Raw genomic sequence first — 17,746 nt, forward strand, 5'->3', positions numbered from 1 at the left:
AGTGAAGACACTTGTGCTGTGGCAGCCGCTGTTGAAACAACATTTTAAAAAATTTACACTGCCAATCAAAAGCCTTACTGGGCAGAAGTTCCAGTTGGCCCTGCTGACTTTCTGAAAACACTTGGCGGATGTCAGAAAAAGTGGGAGTCCTTGGGCTAGACTAGGGGTGGCCGAACTGTGGCTCGGGAGCCACATGTGGCTCTTTCATGCACCACCACCCCATAAGCCAACTTGGAGAAGCCATTTGTCTCTTTAAATCACTTCTACAAGCCAAGCCAGCTGGCAATTTGGAGAATACATTTAAAATTAAAGTTGCTTTCTTTCCACATCTCTCTTTACCATCTATTGGCTTGTCTTCCTTCCTTCCTTCCTTCCTTCCTTCCTTCCTTCCTTCCTTCCTTCCTTCCTTCCTTCCTTCCTTCCTTCCTTCCTTCCTTCCTTCCTTCCTTCCTTCCTTCCTTCCTTCCTTCCTCCCTCCCTCCCTCCCTCCCTCCCTCCCTCCCTCCCTCCAAAATCTGACATTCATGTCTTGCAGCTCTCAAACATCTGATGTTTATTGTATGTGGCTCTTACATTAAGCAAGTTTGGCCACTCCTGGGCTAGACTGTTGCATTAAATCTCGTTCAAATCTGCTTTTCCATGAATTTTGCTGGATGTCCTTGGTCAAATCATTATATCTCAGCTTGACCTACCATCCATGCTGCTGTAGAGGCAAACTGCTGCTGCAAAACCATCAGAGGAAGTATGGAAATCAAATGAAATAAGAAAATTCTGACATTATACAATTCAGTGTCTGGTTATCTGTTTGAATGTAGAAGACACATTGTTATGTGACAGAGTCCTTGGCATAGCATTTCTGTGTTTAGTTTTTTTTAGGTGAGAAAGCAATGCAAACTTACTGTATTGTGTCTTTAAAAATAAACAGGAGTATTATGGCATCTTCAAGACTAACATGCCTTTTATTCTAGCATAAGCTTTTATGGACCAAAGCCAATATCATTAGATGCATTTATAGTCCAAAAAAGCCACATAGAGGGGTCATCCAAAGCTAAGGTATATATATTCTGAAATATAGATTGTGTTCTAAAGCCAGTCCATTGAAAGAAATGTTCCCACTTACAACTAGTGGATTAGGGATCAGGTTTACAGATTGCATAATAATTCTTGAAGCTAAATTAGGTCTACAATTGTTATCTGCTTCAAAATCAACTCCAAACTATAAGGCGGGGATTAGGCATACTAGTTACCCCAGGTTTACCCCAAGTTTGCACAAAAACATGATATTTTTTTAAGGGAGGGAGTTTTTAAAAATCCAATTAGGAATGGCATTGTCTACATGTGTGCAGACCTTGCAGGGGAAAAATTACTATGCTCTAATTCAAAAGAGTGCCAAACATTGCCTGATGGACAGTAATGTTCAGTGATGGCTTCAGGCTAAAACTGAACAGGATACACTTTTAGCTCCAAACCACTACCAATCACCAGGGTGCCAAAGAACTTGCTTTCCTGGCAATCAACAGTGGTTTGTGGATGAATGGGTGCACAATTTCATTTCATCCCAGTTTAAGACCAAAGGCAGCGGAGTGGGAAGAACAGGATTTTCCAACCTCTGTGGTTCCTTGCAGGTTTCCTGCTCAGTTTTTAAAGTAAGGGCCGTGCATCTGATGACATGGGCTCTAGGGCAGGAAAGCTTATAGTACAATAAACAAGGTGCCAGAAGATCTTTATTTTTCAAAATCTAGAAGATCTTTATTTTTGATGCGGCAGACTTCTCAACACCGAAGGTGCCTCGCCATCAGCCATTTCACAGTTCCTTCACTGTCCCTGAATGATTTTCCAATTCATTTATGAAATGTTTTAAAGCTTGATGTTCACTGCCTTGGTGACCTTGATTGGGTGGAAAAGTGGCATGGAAATGTTTAAATAAACTTATTGCAAACTTCTCATCTGTTCTTTCCTCACAGTTTGCTAACATCCCATTCTAACCCCTTCAAGGAACTTTCACAGCAATTAAAGAGCATTAATTAAAGAACATAAACTTTCTTTTGTCAAAGTCAAAACCTGTTTACTGTACTCAGACAGCAAACTCGAAACATTTGATGTAAGAATTACATTAGACTAGGACATAACAGTCACCTGGAATCACGATGGAACAAACCAGTCCAGAATTTGATTGATGGCTCTTCAGCTTGCAATAAAAATCTCTCTTTTATTAGCTTCTAGGAATATTATCTAGCATTAATTTATCTCCACCTGATGAGACTGAGATAACAATGGATAAATAATAAAAAGTACAGAGATTCATGTGACCTTGAACTAATCAACAGTAGAAACCAATGTGCTGAAAGCAAGCCATTGGAATTTAGGTGTTTTACTATTGGCATATTTGGAACTAAGTTCCTTGTGTAGGCTGAAAAAGTGAGTTGGAAGTTTTATTGATAAGAGAGGCAGAGTGGTTAGAACATTGAACTAAGGCTAGGAAGATAGTGGTTCAAATCGCTACTCAGCTGTGAAGCTCACTGAGTGACCTTGGACGAGTTGCATTCTCTTTCAGCCTATCTCACAGGGCTGTTGTTGTGAGAATAAAATGGAAGAGGAGAGATCCATGTATGCCATAAACATCATAAAGGATGGTTGGGATTAAAACATTGTAATAAATAGTATTACCTAGACTAGACATTCTTAACACATGTGTCATCTAAGCGTATTATTTGCTTATCTTTAGAAGTATAGGATATATTCCAAGCAACTATGTAACAGGGAAAAAGTCCAACGATCTTGACCAGTATGAGTAAGTATACATTTATGAATAATAAGTTCTTAATAATAAATTCATATCCAGTTATCTAATCCTTAATGTTATCAAATCTATCAATACTTAAATCCAGAGACTGGGGCCATGAACAGACAAGACAGTTCTTTCCACAACCTAAAGAAGCAGATTTGCAGAAAAATCCAAAATATTATAGTGGGTATCAAGTTGCCCTGTCGCTACCATACAAAATAATAGAATTGACACCTGTATCTTTAAGAAATGAATGCCCTCAGTGGCCATTGCTAGGAAACCACAACAGAATTGTCAGTCTTCAAGCACTGGTTTCGGTCAGTAATGGCAGGCAGAGGGGACAGGCCCTTTCCAGAGCTGATTTGGCCTTAATGGGCTGTTTTGACCTTAATGAGAGTACTCATTGGGGCCAGACACAGCAGCAACCATAGGGCAGCTTGCTATCACATGACTTCCATGAATAACTCAGGACTGGCTGTTTGCTACTCTCAACAGCAGCCACTCTACAAAAACTAGTGTGGTATAGTGGTTAATTTCAGACTAACCCAGATGGGAGAAGGAAGCAAGAAGAAAGTATAGAAGATTTCAGGGAAGGGAAATAGGGAGGATGGGGAAAATGAGATGTCCCCTTCGGTTCCCCCACTTGTGTATGTTGGCAGCTGGATTAAAATAGCTGGCTGAGTCAAGTGCCAGCTTCATGTCGTGGCTGTAGTGTTTGCACCTCCATTCTGCCATGGAAGGTAGCTGGGTGACCTTGGGCCACTATTTGTCTCTTAGGCTAACTTACTTCACAGGATTGTTCTACGGATAAAACGGAGAAGAGAGGAGAATGGTGTACACAGCTTTGGGTCCCAATTGGAGAAGAGAAGCTAAATATAAATAACTTTTAGATGAAAGTAAGTTAACATAAAACCCATTCCTGACTAATGCCGGAATTTCTCTCTCCTCAGGTGGTACTGTAGAAATCTGAACAGAAGTAAAGCAGAGCAGCTCCTCAGAAATGAGGTAAACACTTGTATTGTATTGCTGTTGTTATCTAAGCAGAATAAAAGGCTGTAAAACATTTTTAAAGCAACATGATTAAGCATATGAAATAATCATTTGTTATATAAAGCATTTTTTCCTTGGATTTTTAGGATAAAGAAGGTGGTTTTGTGGTGAGGGACTCCAGTCAACCAGGTTTATATACAGTATCGCTTTATGCAAAATTTGGAGGGTAAGTGACTGGAATAATTTATGATAGCTTTCCTTACCTTTTTCTTTCTTGTCTGTTAAAAATGTGTGTATGTGTGTGTTGCTTTGAAAGCTGCGAGTGGTCTTGAACACAGCTGCCAAATTGCTGATGAGAGTGTCCTGATTAGTGCTATCCTAAAACAGCTGCACTGGCTTCCAGTTAGTTTCCATTGCCAATTCAAAGTGTTGATCCTTACCTTTGAAGCCCTAAACAGCCTGGGACCAGTGTTCCCTCGAAGATGAGTTAGCGTGAGTGAGCTCACAGATTTTAAGCCTCCAGCTCACACATTTTTGTCCTAGCTCAGGAAGGACGAACCCAGAGTACACTAATTAATGCAGGAGCTCATCACTTTAGTGCCAGTAGCTCACCAAGTAGAATTTTTGCTCACAAGACACTCTGCAGCTTAGAGGGAACCTTGCCTGGGACCTTGCTTCTGCAGCAGCCTGAAATGCTTTCCCCCTCCCTTCCATGAAAAGCATGGGGCATATTTCAATCTGCCACAGGAAGGGGGAGGTGAGAAAGTCGCACTCCATGGGTAGAAACCCTCGCAGCCACAGAAAACCTGTAGTGGATCCAAGCCATTATGAATAACAAAATGTAATTCATTTGAGCAGCTGGATGGCTGGACATTGCTTATCAGGCATCTCAAAAAGCTGAGCGAAATATTTCATGCCTATGAAAACATAAAGTGTAATTTTTTTAAAACTTACTTTTTTTTTCCAGAGAAGGGTCCTCTGGAATAAGACACTACCATATCAAAGACACAATGACCACACCAAAGCAGTACTACCTAGCCGAGAAGCATCTTTTTGACTCCATTCCAGAGTTAATTGAGTATCATAAACACAATGCTGCAGGTAAATGAGTGCTTTATAATTTGAATGTGAATCCTTTAATGAAAAGGTAAAGGTAGTCCCCTGTGCAAGCACCAGTCGTTTTCGACTCTGGGGTGACATTGCTCTCACAATGTTTTCATGGCAGACTTTTTACGGGGTGGTTTGCTATTGCCTTCCCCAGTCATCTACACTTTCCCCCCAGCAAGCTGGGTACTCATTTGACTGACCTCGGAAGGATGGAAGGCTGAGTCAACATTGAGCCAGCTGCCTGAACCCAGCTTCCACCGGGATCGAACTCAGGTGGTGAGAAGAGAGTTTGACTGCAGCTTTAACACTCTGCGCCACGGGGCTTTGAATCCTTTAATAAACCAGATTTATTACTTAATCGTTAACAGGAGAAGCCTTACTAGGTCATACCCATAAGCAGGGCTTTTTTTCCTGGAAAAAGAGATGTTGGAACTCTCAAGAGGGAAATGAAGGAGAAACACACGGGTGCTCCTCACTTAACTTTTAAATATTTTTTAAGAATTTTGTTTCCATGAAGAGGTTCTGGAACTCCATTCCACTGCATTCCCCTAGGGAAAAAAATCCGTTCCCATAAGCCAGATGTGCATGCAAAAGGCATGCTCTGGTCTCCCTTATATGTATACATCAATCTGTTATCCCAAGAGCTTTTGTGAATAACAGAATGCAGTTCGCTTGAACTGTTGCAAGGTGAAGCATACTTGCAAAAGATTTTGTTTTGACTGGGTTACCATGTCGCTATTTCCACCCCCACTCCCCATTTTTTTAGAGATTTGTCTCGCTTTGCTGGAACCCAATTAAACAATAAGCCATTATTGTGACCCACGCAGGGCCACAAATTAAGACTTGCACAAATGTTTCCTAAACACCCCAAACCTAAGACTTGCACAAATATTTTTAACCTAAGACTTGCACAAAATAACCTAAGACTTGCACAAATATTTGTGCAACCTAAAACGAAGACAAATATTTGTGCAACCTAAGACTTGCACAAATATTTCCTAAACACCCCAAACCTAAGCACATTTATTTCTAAGTAAGATTCATTGATTTCAGTGAAACCTACTCCTAGGAAAGTGACCCACAGAGCAACATTATTAAGGATTTCAGTAGTTATGCTTCTGCATAAGTATACTTAGGAACAAGGCTTTTTTTTGTAGCAGGAACTCTTTTACATATTAAGCCACAACCCACTGATGTAGCCAGTCCTCCTGGAGCTTACAGTAGGCCCTGCACTAAGAGCCCTGTAAGCTCTTGGAAGTTTGGTACATCAGGAGTGTGTGGCCTAATATGCAAAGGAGTTCCTGCTACGAAAAAAGCCCCGCTTAGGAAGGTTGCAGCTGTAGTATATGCTAAATGTTAGACAGGATGAAAGAGCTATTTTCCTTGTGTTCAAAGACTTGGGTTTATAACTACCCTGTTTCAAAAGCATTTGCTGTGCTGTTTAAGGCTGCTGCTGTTCAAGAAATAGCACCTGTGTCTGTGTAAAAAGTACTAAACACCTTTGGCCGATGGAACTAGATGTAAATTTATTTGGATTCTGATTAGTGTGTTATCATGAGGCTTCTGCATAGTTCTGGCATTGATACAATACGTAAATTTATTATATCCCCTCCCCTTATCTGGTTTCTTACTTTAAAAATTCTAAATGTTTGTCTCTCTGCTTGTAATATATTCTTTATTTATAATCACTTTTGGAATCCCAGAACGCTCTTGATAGTTTTAAATTCACAAATTATGGAGTCCCCACCCTTGGTCATGTATCACAGCTTGGAGGTGAGCTCTCAGTTCCCGTGTATGTGGTGTCCAAATCTGGACTGCGATATGTGCAGTGAAGATGTTTCAGCCTCTCCTGCCCACCCCATGCTGTTTCCCCAACTGCAATGCTCCCAGGAATGTGGCATTTGGGAAACCCATATATATCCACAGGGAAGGGAACAAGTGTGGTGGCCAAGTAGTGCCCCCCCTCTGGAGTTATTTCAGGATGAGAAAATGGCACAGGGAGGAAAGCTGAAGCTACTTCTTCATACGCACAATGATCCTAATCTAGATTGGGTACCACAAATGCAGGAATTGAGAACCCTACAACTTACTCTAACAGCGGGTGGGGACTGCAGGTGCAGCCTCTGTATTCTATAAGGTGTGAATCTTGTGTCTTCTATGAACAGCAGTTTCTGGGGAATTTTGGACTGCAATGGGAGGGGAGAGGTGAGGAAGTTGCGCTTCCAAACAAGGGAAATGCTCAGTATGGTAATGCAATAATATGGTCAGTGATAATAATTGAGTTCAGATAGTTTTCTACCATCCTAATTTTAGAGGTAAGCTATTTTCCATACAAATTTTCTCTGTGCTTTAGGACTTGTGACAAGGCTACGATATCCAGTGACTCCAAAGAAGAAAGTCACACCAACTACTGCAGGATTCAGTTACGGTATGTTTACATGCTCATAGAAAAAAAAGATGTAGGGTTGGATTCGGTACAACTTTTCCACTAATGGTGACATTTCATCTGGCACAAGCAGCCTTTCACTGGTACAAGAGGTACTCTTGGAGATTCGAGTCTCCTTATGCCAGAAGAAATTGTCACCATTAGCAAAAAGGTCCTATACGAAATAACTATTCCATTCCCTTGGAAAAATACGATAGTAAACTAAAATACTGAAAAGTTCTAGTCCTTTATTGAGATGATCTGCATTGATAAGTGTGGGTTCCTATGTTATTTTAATGCAAAAATAGTATCTTACTGTTTAGTGGTATAAATAAGAGTTTTCGAACAGGACGTCCTGTTAGACCTGACACAATTATGGTAAAGAGACTAAGGGGAGTGGAAATGTTGGCAATTTAAAAATGTTTTTCAAAGACTTCAGAACAAAAATTTCTTACTGTGCATCCATGACAGCGACAGCTTGGATCCTGTTAGCCAAACCAATAGATGATAGATGGATGGATAGACAGATAAATAGGGAGGGGGGCATATGGGGATCTGATTTTGATCAGGACCACAAGGAACAGGGTTTTAAACTTTCTCTCCCATGTTGCTTCCCCGGTCTGAATGGCTCCAGGGATCAGTTGTTAGCTCTTTGGGAAAATTTGCAGTACATATCTGTTATTTGTATGTCTCCCCAGTGGAGCAGTTAACAGCTTGGTGGACTAGGGTTGCCAAGCCCCTGGTCTGGGCAGGGTTCCCCCGCCCGGGAGGTTCCCGACCCACTGGCCCACATTGGGCTGGCGGGGAGAACCTCCCCTGACATTGCTGGCGCGATGATGTCATCCGGAAATGACATCATAGCACTGGTGGCGACGGCCACTCTAGGCATTTCTGGGAAAACTATTGTTTTCCTGGACGCTCTAGCCATTTGGGAGGGAAAACTCTATGGCAGAGGCTGCGAGGGACTTGGCAACCTTATGGTGGACCCCTAAGAACCACATGGGAGGTGAAATGGGATTCAGTGGAATGGGAGGAATTTGGCAAAAATTCTACCCCTTCTGGAGAGAGCAAGTGTGGAAGTAATTGTAAGAATGGTAAGTTGTTTCCCTGGGCAGTAAAGATTCACAACCAAAATCTTTTAAGATTCAACGTAGAAGAAGTTCAGTTGGGTGGCCATTGTAAAGTGAGTTCAGTCAGCTCTTATGTAAGCAGTAACAGTTTATTCAAGAAGGAGCAGTCACAAACAACACAGGCAACTCAACTGAATATATGCACTCCAGCCAAATTAAACACACACACCCTTTAGTCGGTGGCAATCCACTCTATTGGTCTCTCCAGGATCCTTAATTTACATTTCCTTGAGAAATGCCTTGCGCCCTGATTGGCCGGTTCTAAGAGAACGACCAATCAGAAAGCAGGCATCAGGATCCTGGAGAGTAATGGAAGCATACTTCAAGCTCAAGCCAGCAAAAGGTAAATCACATTAGCAAATCAGTTAATTATGTAATAATAACTTGGGTTATGGTTTTATCTTCTCTCTCCTATTTAATTGGATTTTAATATAGTTTTTATGTAATTGAGATCCTTACAAGAGACCCATGTATATATATTTTTTAAACTTTGTACTTCATATGCTCCCAGTATTTTATATTCCTATAAATGGCTTGATGCCATAATAAAGTTTGACTATGACACATTAGCAAATATATAACAGTGGCCAAGTCTGCTGTAGACAAGCAAGAGTTTCTGGAAAGCCAGGGTAGTGCTCAGATTATCAGAGCCTTTACTTTTCAGTTGCAATATCCTTTTTAAGTAATGTGACAAAAAGAAATTAATCCTATTTCACATGCTATAGGAGATACCAGAAGTGGAGGTTGCTTGGGTGTTGAAGGATTCAGTGAGATGAAGCAAAGCCTCCTTCCATCACTGCGCAATTTTCATTTTATAAATAGCTTTTGTACTTGGAAAAAAATCCAGAACATTAAAAAAATGGGAGGAGTGGTGCTTGGAATACTTTTAGAGTGGAATAGAGGCCCACATCGGATCCCTAGGCCCTTGCTGGGGATGAGGGATCTCTGCTTTAGGGGCCCTTCTCCTTGATGCTGTTCAGCTGGCTGGCAGGGGGGACATACCAGCAGCAAACAGAGGCCTAGGCTTCCACCATAGAGTTTTTGCCCAGATACCAGAGCGTCCCTGTGTGGCCGGCAACAGAGGCCTAGGCTCAGTTTGCTGCCAGTGAATTCCCCCAACCCACCCCCTGCCAGTTGCCAAGGGTAACTCTTGTTCCACAGCCATCATCTTGCTTTCCTTATGTTCAGAGAGGCTTCCTATGTTGCCTGAACAGTATTTGTTTTATTTCTCTTTCCTATAGAGAAATGGGAAATTAATCCTGCGGAGCTCACTTTTATGAGAGAACTGGGCAGTGGCCTCTTTGGGGTAGTACGTCTGGGCAAATGGAGGGCACAGTATAAAGTGGCCATCAAAGCGATCCGAGAAGGTGCAATGTATGAGGAGGACTTCATAGAGGAAGCTAAAGTCATGATGTAAGTAAATGGCGAAAGGCCTTAAGCAGCCTGCAAGTTTAGAGAGCACGTTGTCCCCTATGTTCATCTCTAATCTTTGATATTTGGATAAACCTTGCTCTGTCTCCCCATTTGTATGGGGATTAGATTGGCCTTTCCTTCGATGGAGCCAGTGCTGTAGAAACTACTGCAGAGGAAGCGCTGTCAGCTCCCCTTTTCCTAGTTCTGTTCAGCACCACAGCAAGACATTTTTTATTCTAAGGAGCTTTCACAGTGCAGTCCTAAACCGAGTGACACTCATCCAAGCCCACTGATTTCAATGGACTTGGAAAGATGTCACTTTGCTTTGGATTGCGCAATTAATCACAGAAGCATTGTCACATTTGGCTGTTTTGTTCTGTTGTGAAAATTTCATGCAATGCCTTCTAGAAGTCCATGTCATATATAGTTAATAACACTGTAGTCCTATGTCAAGTTATTTCAGTCTCTAGAATCATAGAGTTGGAAGAGACCTCCAGGGTCACCTACTCCAACCCCCTGCACAAAGCAGGAAATTCACAACTCCCTCCCCCCACACCCCCAGTGACCCCTGCTCCGTGGCCAAACTGGCCTGGATCCCTGGCTAAACTTGTGTGGAGAAAATTGCTTCCTGACCCCAAAGAGGCAACTGGCATTTCTCTGGGAGTGTAAGAAAGGGCCATGAGAACTAAACACTAATGCAGCCCTTCCTACCCTCCGTCTCATGATCTGCCTAAGTTCACAGAATCAACATTGCTGTCAGAATGCCATCTAGCCTGTTTGAAAACCTTCAAAGAAGCAGAGCCCGCCACCTCCCGAGGAAGCTCATTCCACCGAGGAACTGCTGTAACTGTCAGGAAGTTCTTCCTAATGTTTAGCTAAAAACTCTTTTGAGTTTGAGTTTTCTGCAGCATAGGATTGCACTGTTAGACCGATTTTGCACTCACCCTATGCCGCTCTGATGTTCGTCTTTTCAGTACGCTGTCCTTCTGATTTCCCACTATCTGCCCCAGGGCTTCAGCTTGCGTCGGCGTTTTTGCGCGGCAAAAAAACAGTTTCTCTTTGCCTTGCAAAAACACTGATCTTTGCAGAAGCACCGGGGCAGATAGTGAGAAATCAGAAGGACGCTGCACTGAAAAGAGGAAGATCAAAGCAGCGTAGGGTTTAGTGGGAAATCAGTCTGAATGTTCTTTTAATTAAAGCTAATTTTGCAAATGCTAACAATTTTTTTTTCCATTTCCGAAGTTACAGTAACTTCTGTTTTAATACCTTCCAGGAAGCTAACCCATCCTAAGTTAGTTCAGCTATATGGAGTCTGTACTCAGCAAAGACCTATTTACATAGTGACAGAATTCATGGAGCACGGCTGCCTTCTGAATTACCTTCGGCAGAGACGTGGGCATTTTACTAACGATAGCCTGCTAACAATGTGCCAAGATATATGTGAAGGAATGGAGTACCTAGAAAGAAACAGCTTTATCCACAGAGATCTAGTAAGTAGTGTATTAAAGGGCCTGTATACATTGGGGGGGGAAAGAGCCCCGTGGCGCAGAGTGGTAAGCTGCAGTACTGCTCTTATCATGACCTGAGTTTGATCCCAGTGGTAAGCTGCAGTCCAAGCTCTTATCATGACCTGAGTTTGATCCCAGTGGAAGCTGGGTTCAGGTAGCCGGCTCAAGCCTTCCATCCTTCCAAGGTTGGTAAAATGAGTATCCAGCTTGCTGGGGGTAAAGTGTAGGTTACTGGGGAAGGCAATAGCAAACCACCCTGTAACAAAAAGTCTGCCAAGAAAACGTCATCATGCGACGTCTCCCGATGGTGCTTGCACAGGGCACAGTTAAAAGCTGTTATATAAACACATTTTCCATTTCATAACTTTCTCTTTATGCAGTAACAGTGACCTGAGACAAACCAGGATAGTGTGTGTATATATACACCTTGAAAATTTTTTGAGAACACAGTATTGAAGAACCTGCATTTTTCACCTCTGTGCACGATGAGCTGTACTTTCTTCTGCAAAACTATTAAATATATAGGAGCCTTGACCTTTGCATTTGGTTGCGCTAGGCCCAACCTATCAAAATTTTCCAGAAGTTGTGGCACATTAAAGACTAACGAAGTCTCTGACTAGAGTCAGATGGGCGAATTGTAGAAGAAGAAGAAGAAGATATTGGATTTATATCCCGCCCTCCACTCCAAAGAGTCTCAGAGCGGCTCACAATCTCCTTTACCTTCCTCCCTTACAACAGACACCCTGTGAGGTTGGTGGGGCTCTCACAGCAGCTGCCCTTTCAAAGACAACCTCTGCCAGGGCTATGGCTGACCCAAGGCCATTCCAGCTGGTGCAAGTGGAGGAGTGGGGAATCAAACCCGGTTCTCCGAGATAAGAGTCCGCACACTTAACCACTACACCAAACTGGCTCTCTTGTACAAGATGTGTGTGACTGACGGCCTTCTAACCTGCTGCCAATCCCTATAGAGAACTCTCTTTAAAAGTGCTCTGTATATTTGCCATTATGCAGCATTAAGGTGATGACTTTGGAGAGGTGCTCCTTGTTGCTAATGAGATTTCTTTTTTAGGCCGCTCGGAATTGTTTGGTGAATGAAACAGGAGTGGTGAAAGTGTCTGACTTTGGAATGACAAGGTAATGAACAGTTTTAATGATCTTATGTTTTTAAATCTCATTTTATGTTGCGTGAACCACCTTGAACAGGTCTCTGAAAAGGCAACATATAAATTCTGCAAATAAATAAAAATAATTTTATTCTTTTTTACTCATCTATTTTTCTCCCTTAGAGTTGATTATCTTGTGGAAGGGGATTATATACCACATTATCACTATCAGCAGTGCTCAGCACAGTGATAGACAATTAAATCAGACATTTGTGGTAGGGTTGCCAGCTCTGGGTTGGGAAATACCTGTTGGTTTTGGGGTGGAGCCTCGAGAGGGTCAGGTTTGGGTAGGGGAGGGAGCTCTGTGGGATGTATGCCATAGAGTCCACTCTCCAAAGCAGCCATTTTCTCCAGTAGAACTAATCTTGCTTGTCTGGAGGTCAATTGTAATAGCAGATCTCCAGGTGCAACCTGATTTTTTAAAAAACGTCAGCCAAGATTTCCCATTTTTTTCTCTTTTTAGGTATGTTCTTGATGATCAGTACACAAGCTCTTCAGGTGCTAAGTTTCCAGTGAAGTGGTGCCCACCAGAGGTTTTTAATTATAGTCGGTTCAGCAGCAAATCAGACGTCTGGTCTTTTGGTAAGAACTTGGGTTTTTTGTTTTTGCTTAAAGTAAGGCTATAGTAAAGTTCCCCCTTCCCCCAGAGTTGTGTTAGAAAGCAGTGCATTCATTCTAACAGAGAAGATACTCCCTCAGAAGTTTTTCTTTTCAGTCCTCCAGCAAATTTCCAGTTTTTCCATTGGAACAAATTCCCTGGGTCTTCAGGGCTTAATGTTAGGATTGTGGGATTGGATCCAACCAGCTTTTCACTGGTGAAGGGAAGATAAGGTCCCTTTGGACCACCAAGAAGGCTATTCTGGGATTCATGGGATCTGCATGGATAAAATTAATGTGGGGCGGGGACTATAATAAGGAAAGGTATTGAGTGAGATTGCTTGAAAAAGGTGTTTAGGTCCAAGCCAAGACTGTGTGACTAGACCCTCAAACTGCTTCTAAGATTAAAACTTAATTCTGCAGTGTTTAATTGTTTGTTTCAGTCTATTGGTTAGATTTTTAGGATTAACATATTAATTAACATAGCGGGGAGGGCAGGATATAAATCTAATAAATTAAAATTTTTTAGAATGTGCTATTCTAGAATATAAATCTTCGTGTTCTTGCTCAAAAACTTCTATGAACATGACAGATGTTGTGTTTTTTTAATTTTCCAGGGGTTACCATGTGGGAAGTGTTTACTGAAGGCAAAATGCCTTTCGAGACAAACACAAACTATGAAGTGGTGACTATGATTAGCCAAGGGCACCGGTTATTTCGGCCAAAGTTAGCCTCTAAGAATGTTTACGACGTGATGATGCTGTGTTGGCAAGAGGTATGGGTGCATTACTGTATATATCAGTTATATATCTCCATGGAGCTCCAGCCATTAAACAAGTTAGGCACAGCAACTGATTGTTACAACAAAGTACAAAAGGGGTGTTTTGTGCTATTGGCCATAGTACCATACAACAGTGGGTCCTTCATCTCTCTTTCAGACCATCAGCCATACAGAAGAAGCAGTTTACAGTGCTTCAGTGAATTTAGAAGGGTGTCTCTCTGCTTAGGATTGTGCTGATAGGATATCAGAGAGCATTTGAAACATAAAATAAATGGGAGAAGATAAGCATGAAGCAAGAGAAGTAATAGGCATGTTTTGTGGACCAAGGAACAAATCGTACAAATCATAGGATTGGGAAATAAAGTCCAGAATGAAATTTTGATGGCTTCAGAATTGCAACAGAAAGTAGGCCTAACTTGGTAGAAATGCAAAATGAGAAAAACAAATTGCAATTAAACTTTTTTGTAACACAGAATAAATTGTTTTGTAAATAAATAATAGATAGGAGGCTTTTAAGGAAGCGCAGTTTTTATATTATGTATTAATGTCTTATCACACATTTGTGAGTCCAGCTTGATCACCTTTTATGAACAATTTTGATTTTGACTATTATAGTCTATCTGATGTTATAAAAGGGTCATTCAGGCCAAGAGAATTGTTCTCAAGGAAAACAACTTACTATTTTTAAAATTCCTTGGGGGACGTTATAATTAAGAGTCAGGATATAAATCTATAAATCGTGAAATCTCGTCTCAGCTATATGAAAATTAGTCAGCTACATGAAAATTACCCAGCTATGTGGAAAATACACCAGACAAAACATTCTTTTATTAGTGTCAGTGGATTTATCCTAATATTTCAAGAGTTCTGTACTGAGTTTCTTATAAGTCAGGACTGGACCGTATGACTTGGCAAGAGCAATACTTGTGAATATGAGAAATTTATTATTTACGCTATGTTCTCTTGTAGCCTTTTCACTATTAGCCCATTAATATTCCACATATGACTTTTAAAAATCTATTTTTATTCAAAAATAAAAATTTGAACTTAATTTGATTTCTGGTTGAACGAGTAGTACAACACTGTATTTTGCTCGCTATTGTTGCTTCACTGCGTTATTGTAATGAGAGTTTAAGAATGAGTAGTTCTAACAAAGCCATTTTATAAATTTCTAGAACCCAGAGAAACGTCCTACATTTCAAGATCTCCTTCAAAAGATTTATGCCATATCAGAGGATGCTTCTTGAGAAGGAATGACAGAAGCACAGAAGGTCACAGTAGAGCTGGCCAGAGATGCTGCTGTGCCTTTTCTTGTTAAAGGATAGATCCTGGATGCTGCTGAATGGACCACAAAGGGACAAAGCAATAAACATGTAATATTTTCACATGAAGAAGGGTTTTACCAAGACATCCATAGTTTCCTTAGCTACTTACGTGATGCTCTGTCTGAAATGGACATCCAGGAGAGTTGCCAAAGAGAAAAAGTAGACCAGAAACCCCAACTTGACTACTAATGAAGGGTGCACAAGTCTTTTTCTCATTTCTAATTTCAGATAAGTTATCAATCACTATTCAATTACGATGAACTGGTGTGTGGTACAGTGGTTCGGGAGCGTCCAACTAAGATCTGGAAGAACCAGGTTGGAATCCCACTCTGCCATGGAAGCATGTTGGATGACCTCGGACCAGTTACATGCACTCAGCCTAATTGACCTTCTCGGAATTGTCTTGAGGATAAAATAGAGGACAAGCCACGTTGGGTCATCATTGGGGTGAAAGGTAGGGTATAAATGAAGTCAACAGCTAAGGTGAAGAAGAATGACGCTTGTGTAAGAGCCAGCTGTGGCCACATCATTGCTTTCAGGGCATTGTCTTGAAAAGCCAGCATCTCTCAGTGGCTGGTCAAAGCTATAAATATTGCTGCTAGTTTATAACCACAGACATTCTTTTAAATGTACCTTTTTGATAGTAAGCACTGATCAGTGACTGTCTTGCATCAAAGACAGTGCTTTTATATATTATCACAAAGTCTCCTAGAGCAGGGGTGTTAAACTCATTTGTTATGAGGGCCGGATCTGACATAAATGAGACCTTGTTGGGCCGGGTCATGCCAGGCTGGGCCAAGTCGGGCCAGGCCGTGTGTGTACCTATTTAAGATTTGGTAGCAGAGATGTAAACTTTATAAAGCACACAAACAGAATTAAATATATATATTTCAAAAAACTTAAAACTTTAGCACTCGTTGGTCTTAAAGGTGCTTTCTTTGTATTTCTCCCATGGGATCCAGGGAACTGGGTGAAGGAAGCTCTGGCTCTTTCCTTCCTTCCCCAGGGGACTGGGGGGGGGGGGAGCCTCAGCCAATAGAAGGGAGGCTTGGCTCAGTAGCTCCACTGTGCAATTGAGAGAGCCTGGAAAAACAAGCTCTGCCCCCCCCTTCCTCCCCAAGCGAGAAGCCTCAGCTAATAGAGGAAATAGATGTTTTGCTCTGTAACTCCTGCGCAATTGAGCAAGCCTTGCAAAGCAAACTGTTATGCAAAAGGAAGCAAGATATAGGGAGAAGGAAGCAGATGACTGCCAGTTGCTCGGGAGCCTGATAGGAGCCTTCCGGAGGCCTGATTTGGCCCTTGAACTGCATGTTTGACACCCCTGTCCTAGAAAGTTTTAAGTAGCTGGCAGATCTAAAGCCAATCGTATCAACAGGACTGCTGTGTGCATCATAGAACATAGTGATAGAGCATCTGATACATAGAGCCTGGGGGGGGGGGAGTGTATGTAGTGAAACTTCTGGTTGGCTGGACCAGACACTGTTGTAATTCATCCTGAGCCCATAGGAAAGCACTGTGAACAGACCAATAAGGAAGCAACTGGAGGATGAACTTTGACATAGCATTCTTCAGAGTAATTTATATAGCCTGCACATTGTAAATATTCACTGAACACATGTATTTATATGGAATCACAACTGTATCTTTGACATGCAGCATTTGTAACAAAAGCAAATGTAAAAGAAAAACACATGTACTCTGAATTTTGTTATACACTGGGATGCTTTAGTCATTTTCTTGTTTGAATTTGGCACATGTGAACTTTGTAGACCAACTAATGAAATATTATACAATCAAAAAACGTGCTTCACTTGACATCCTCCTATTCATGCGGCACCATTCATTTTATGTTCAGATTCTCTATTGCTGAGAGAATTAAGCCTTAGCAACATCTAAGAGCATTCCTCCAAAGACCTTCTGCTGCTCCATACCTTACCCCTAGATCCCAAGATCTGTTGCAACATCCAAGAGCAGAGGCTTGGCTCTTGGATCAAAACTGTAAGCACTGTACAATAAAATGAGTAGAAGACAATTCAAAATATACAAACGGAACTATCCCAATGGGGAAAATGTCTCAAATTAAAAAGGGGTAAATAAATATTTTAATAGCAGGTCGGGGTGGAGCTCTGGCACTTTGGCATTACAGTTTTCTTTCTCTCGTCATGGTAGTTTTGGGAATTGGACTGTATTGACGCTGCTTGATTTAGTGGAGTGGATGTCTGGATTGGTCATGGTGTATTTTTGGTGGATAGCAGGAAGAGAGTATCCACACTATATGAGTAAAATGTGGACCTGGAAGGTATGACAGTGGGGGTATAGGACAGGTGAGGTCCTACTGTACCATCCTACCATACTGTAAGAGGCTTGGCTCTTGGATCAAAACTGTAAGCACTGTACAATAAAATGAGTAGAAGACAATCCAAAATATACAAACGGAACTATCCCAATAGGGAAAATGTCTCAAGTTAAAAAGGGGTAAATAAATATTTTAATAGCAGGTCGGGGTGGAGCTCGGGCACTTT

The 17,746-nt window shown here is 41.5% G+C and overlaps 1 protein-coding gene across 2 annotated transcripts in view; it reads left to right on the forward strand.

Moving 5' to 3' along the window:
- Positions 1 to 16,927, forward strand: part of TEC (tec protein tyrosine kinase) — a 48,450-nt gene extending 31,523 nt beyond the window's left edge. For both annotated transcript variants that reach the window (XM_060246299.1, XM_060246298.1), the window contains 11 exons: positions 2,726 to 2,791; positions 3,736 to 3,790; positions 3,922 to 4,001; positions 4,743 to 4,876; positions 7,236 to 7,310; positions 9,679 to 9,850; positions 11,124 to 11,340; positions 12,428 to 12,492; positions 12,985 to 13,103; positions 13,736 to 13,893; positions 15,075 to 16,927. In XM_060246299.1, the coding sequence (XP_060102282.1) occupies positions 2,726 to 2,791; positions 3,736 to 3,790; positions 3,922 to 4,001; positions 4,743 to 4,876; positions 7,236 to 7,310; positions 9,679 to 9,850; positions 11,124 to 11,340; positions 12,428 to 12,492; positions 12,985 to 13,103; positions 13,736 to 13,893; positions 15,075 to 15,146 (1,213 nt within the window). In that variant the 3' untranslated portion in view covers positions 15,147 to 16,927. The remainder of the gene's footprint in view (positions 1 to 2,725; positions 2,792 to 3,735; positions 3,791 to 3,921; positions 4,002 to 4,742; positions 4,877 to 7,235; positions 7,311 to 9,678; positions 9,851 to 11,123; positions 11,341 to 12,427; positions 12,493 to 12,984; positions 13,104 to 13,735; positions 13,894 to 15,074) is intronic.
- Positions 16,928 to 17,746: the final 819 nt, after the last annotated feature.

Source organism: Heteronotia binoei, chromosome 9 (genome assembly GCF_032191835.1).
Source record: "Heteronotia binoei isolate CCM8104 ecotype False Entrance Well chromosome 9, APGP_CSIRO_Hbin_v1, whole genome shotgun sequence".
NCBI classification, from domain to species: domain Eukaryota; kingdom Metazoa; phylum Chordata; class Lepidosauria; order Squamata; family Gekkonidae; genus Heteronotia; species Heteronotia binoei.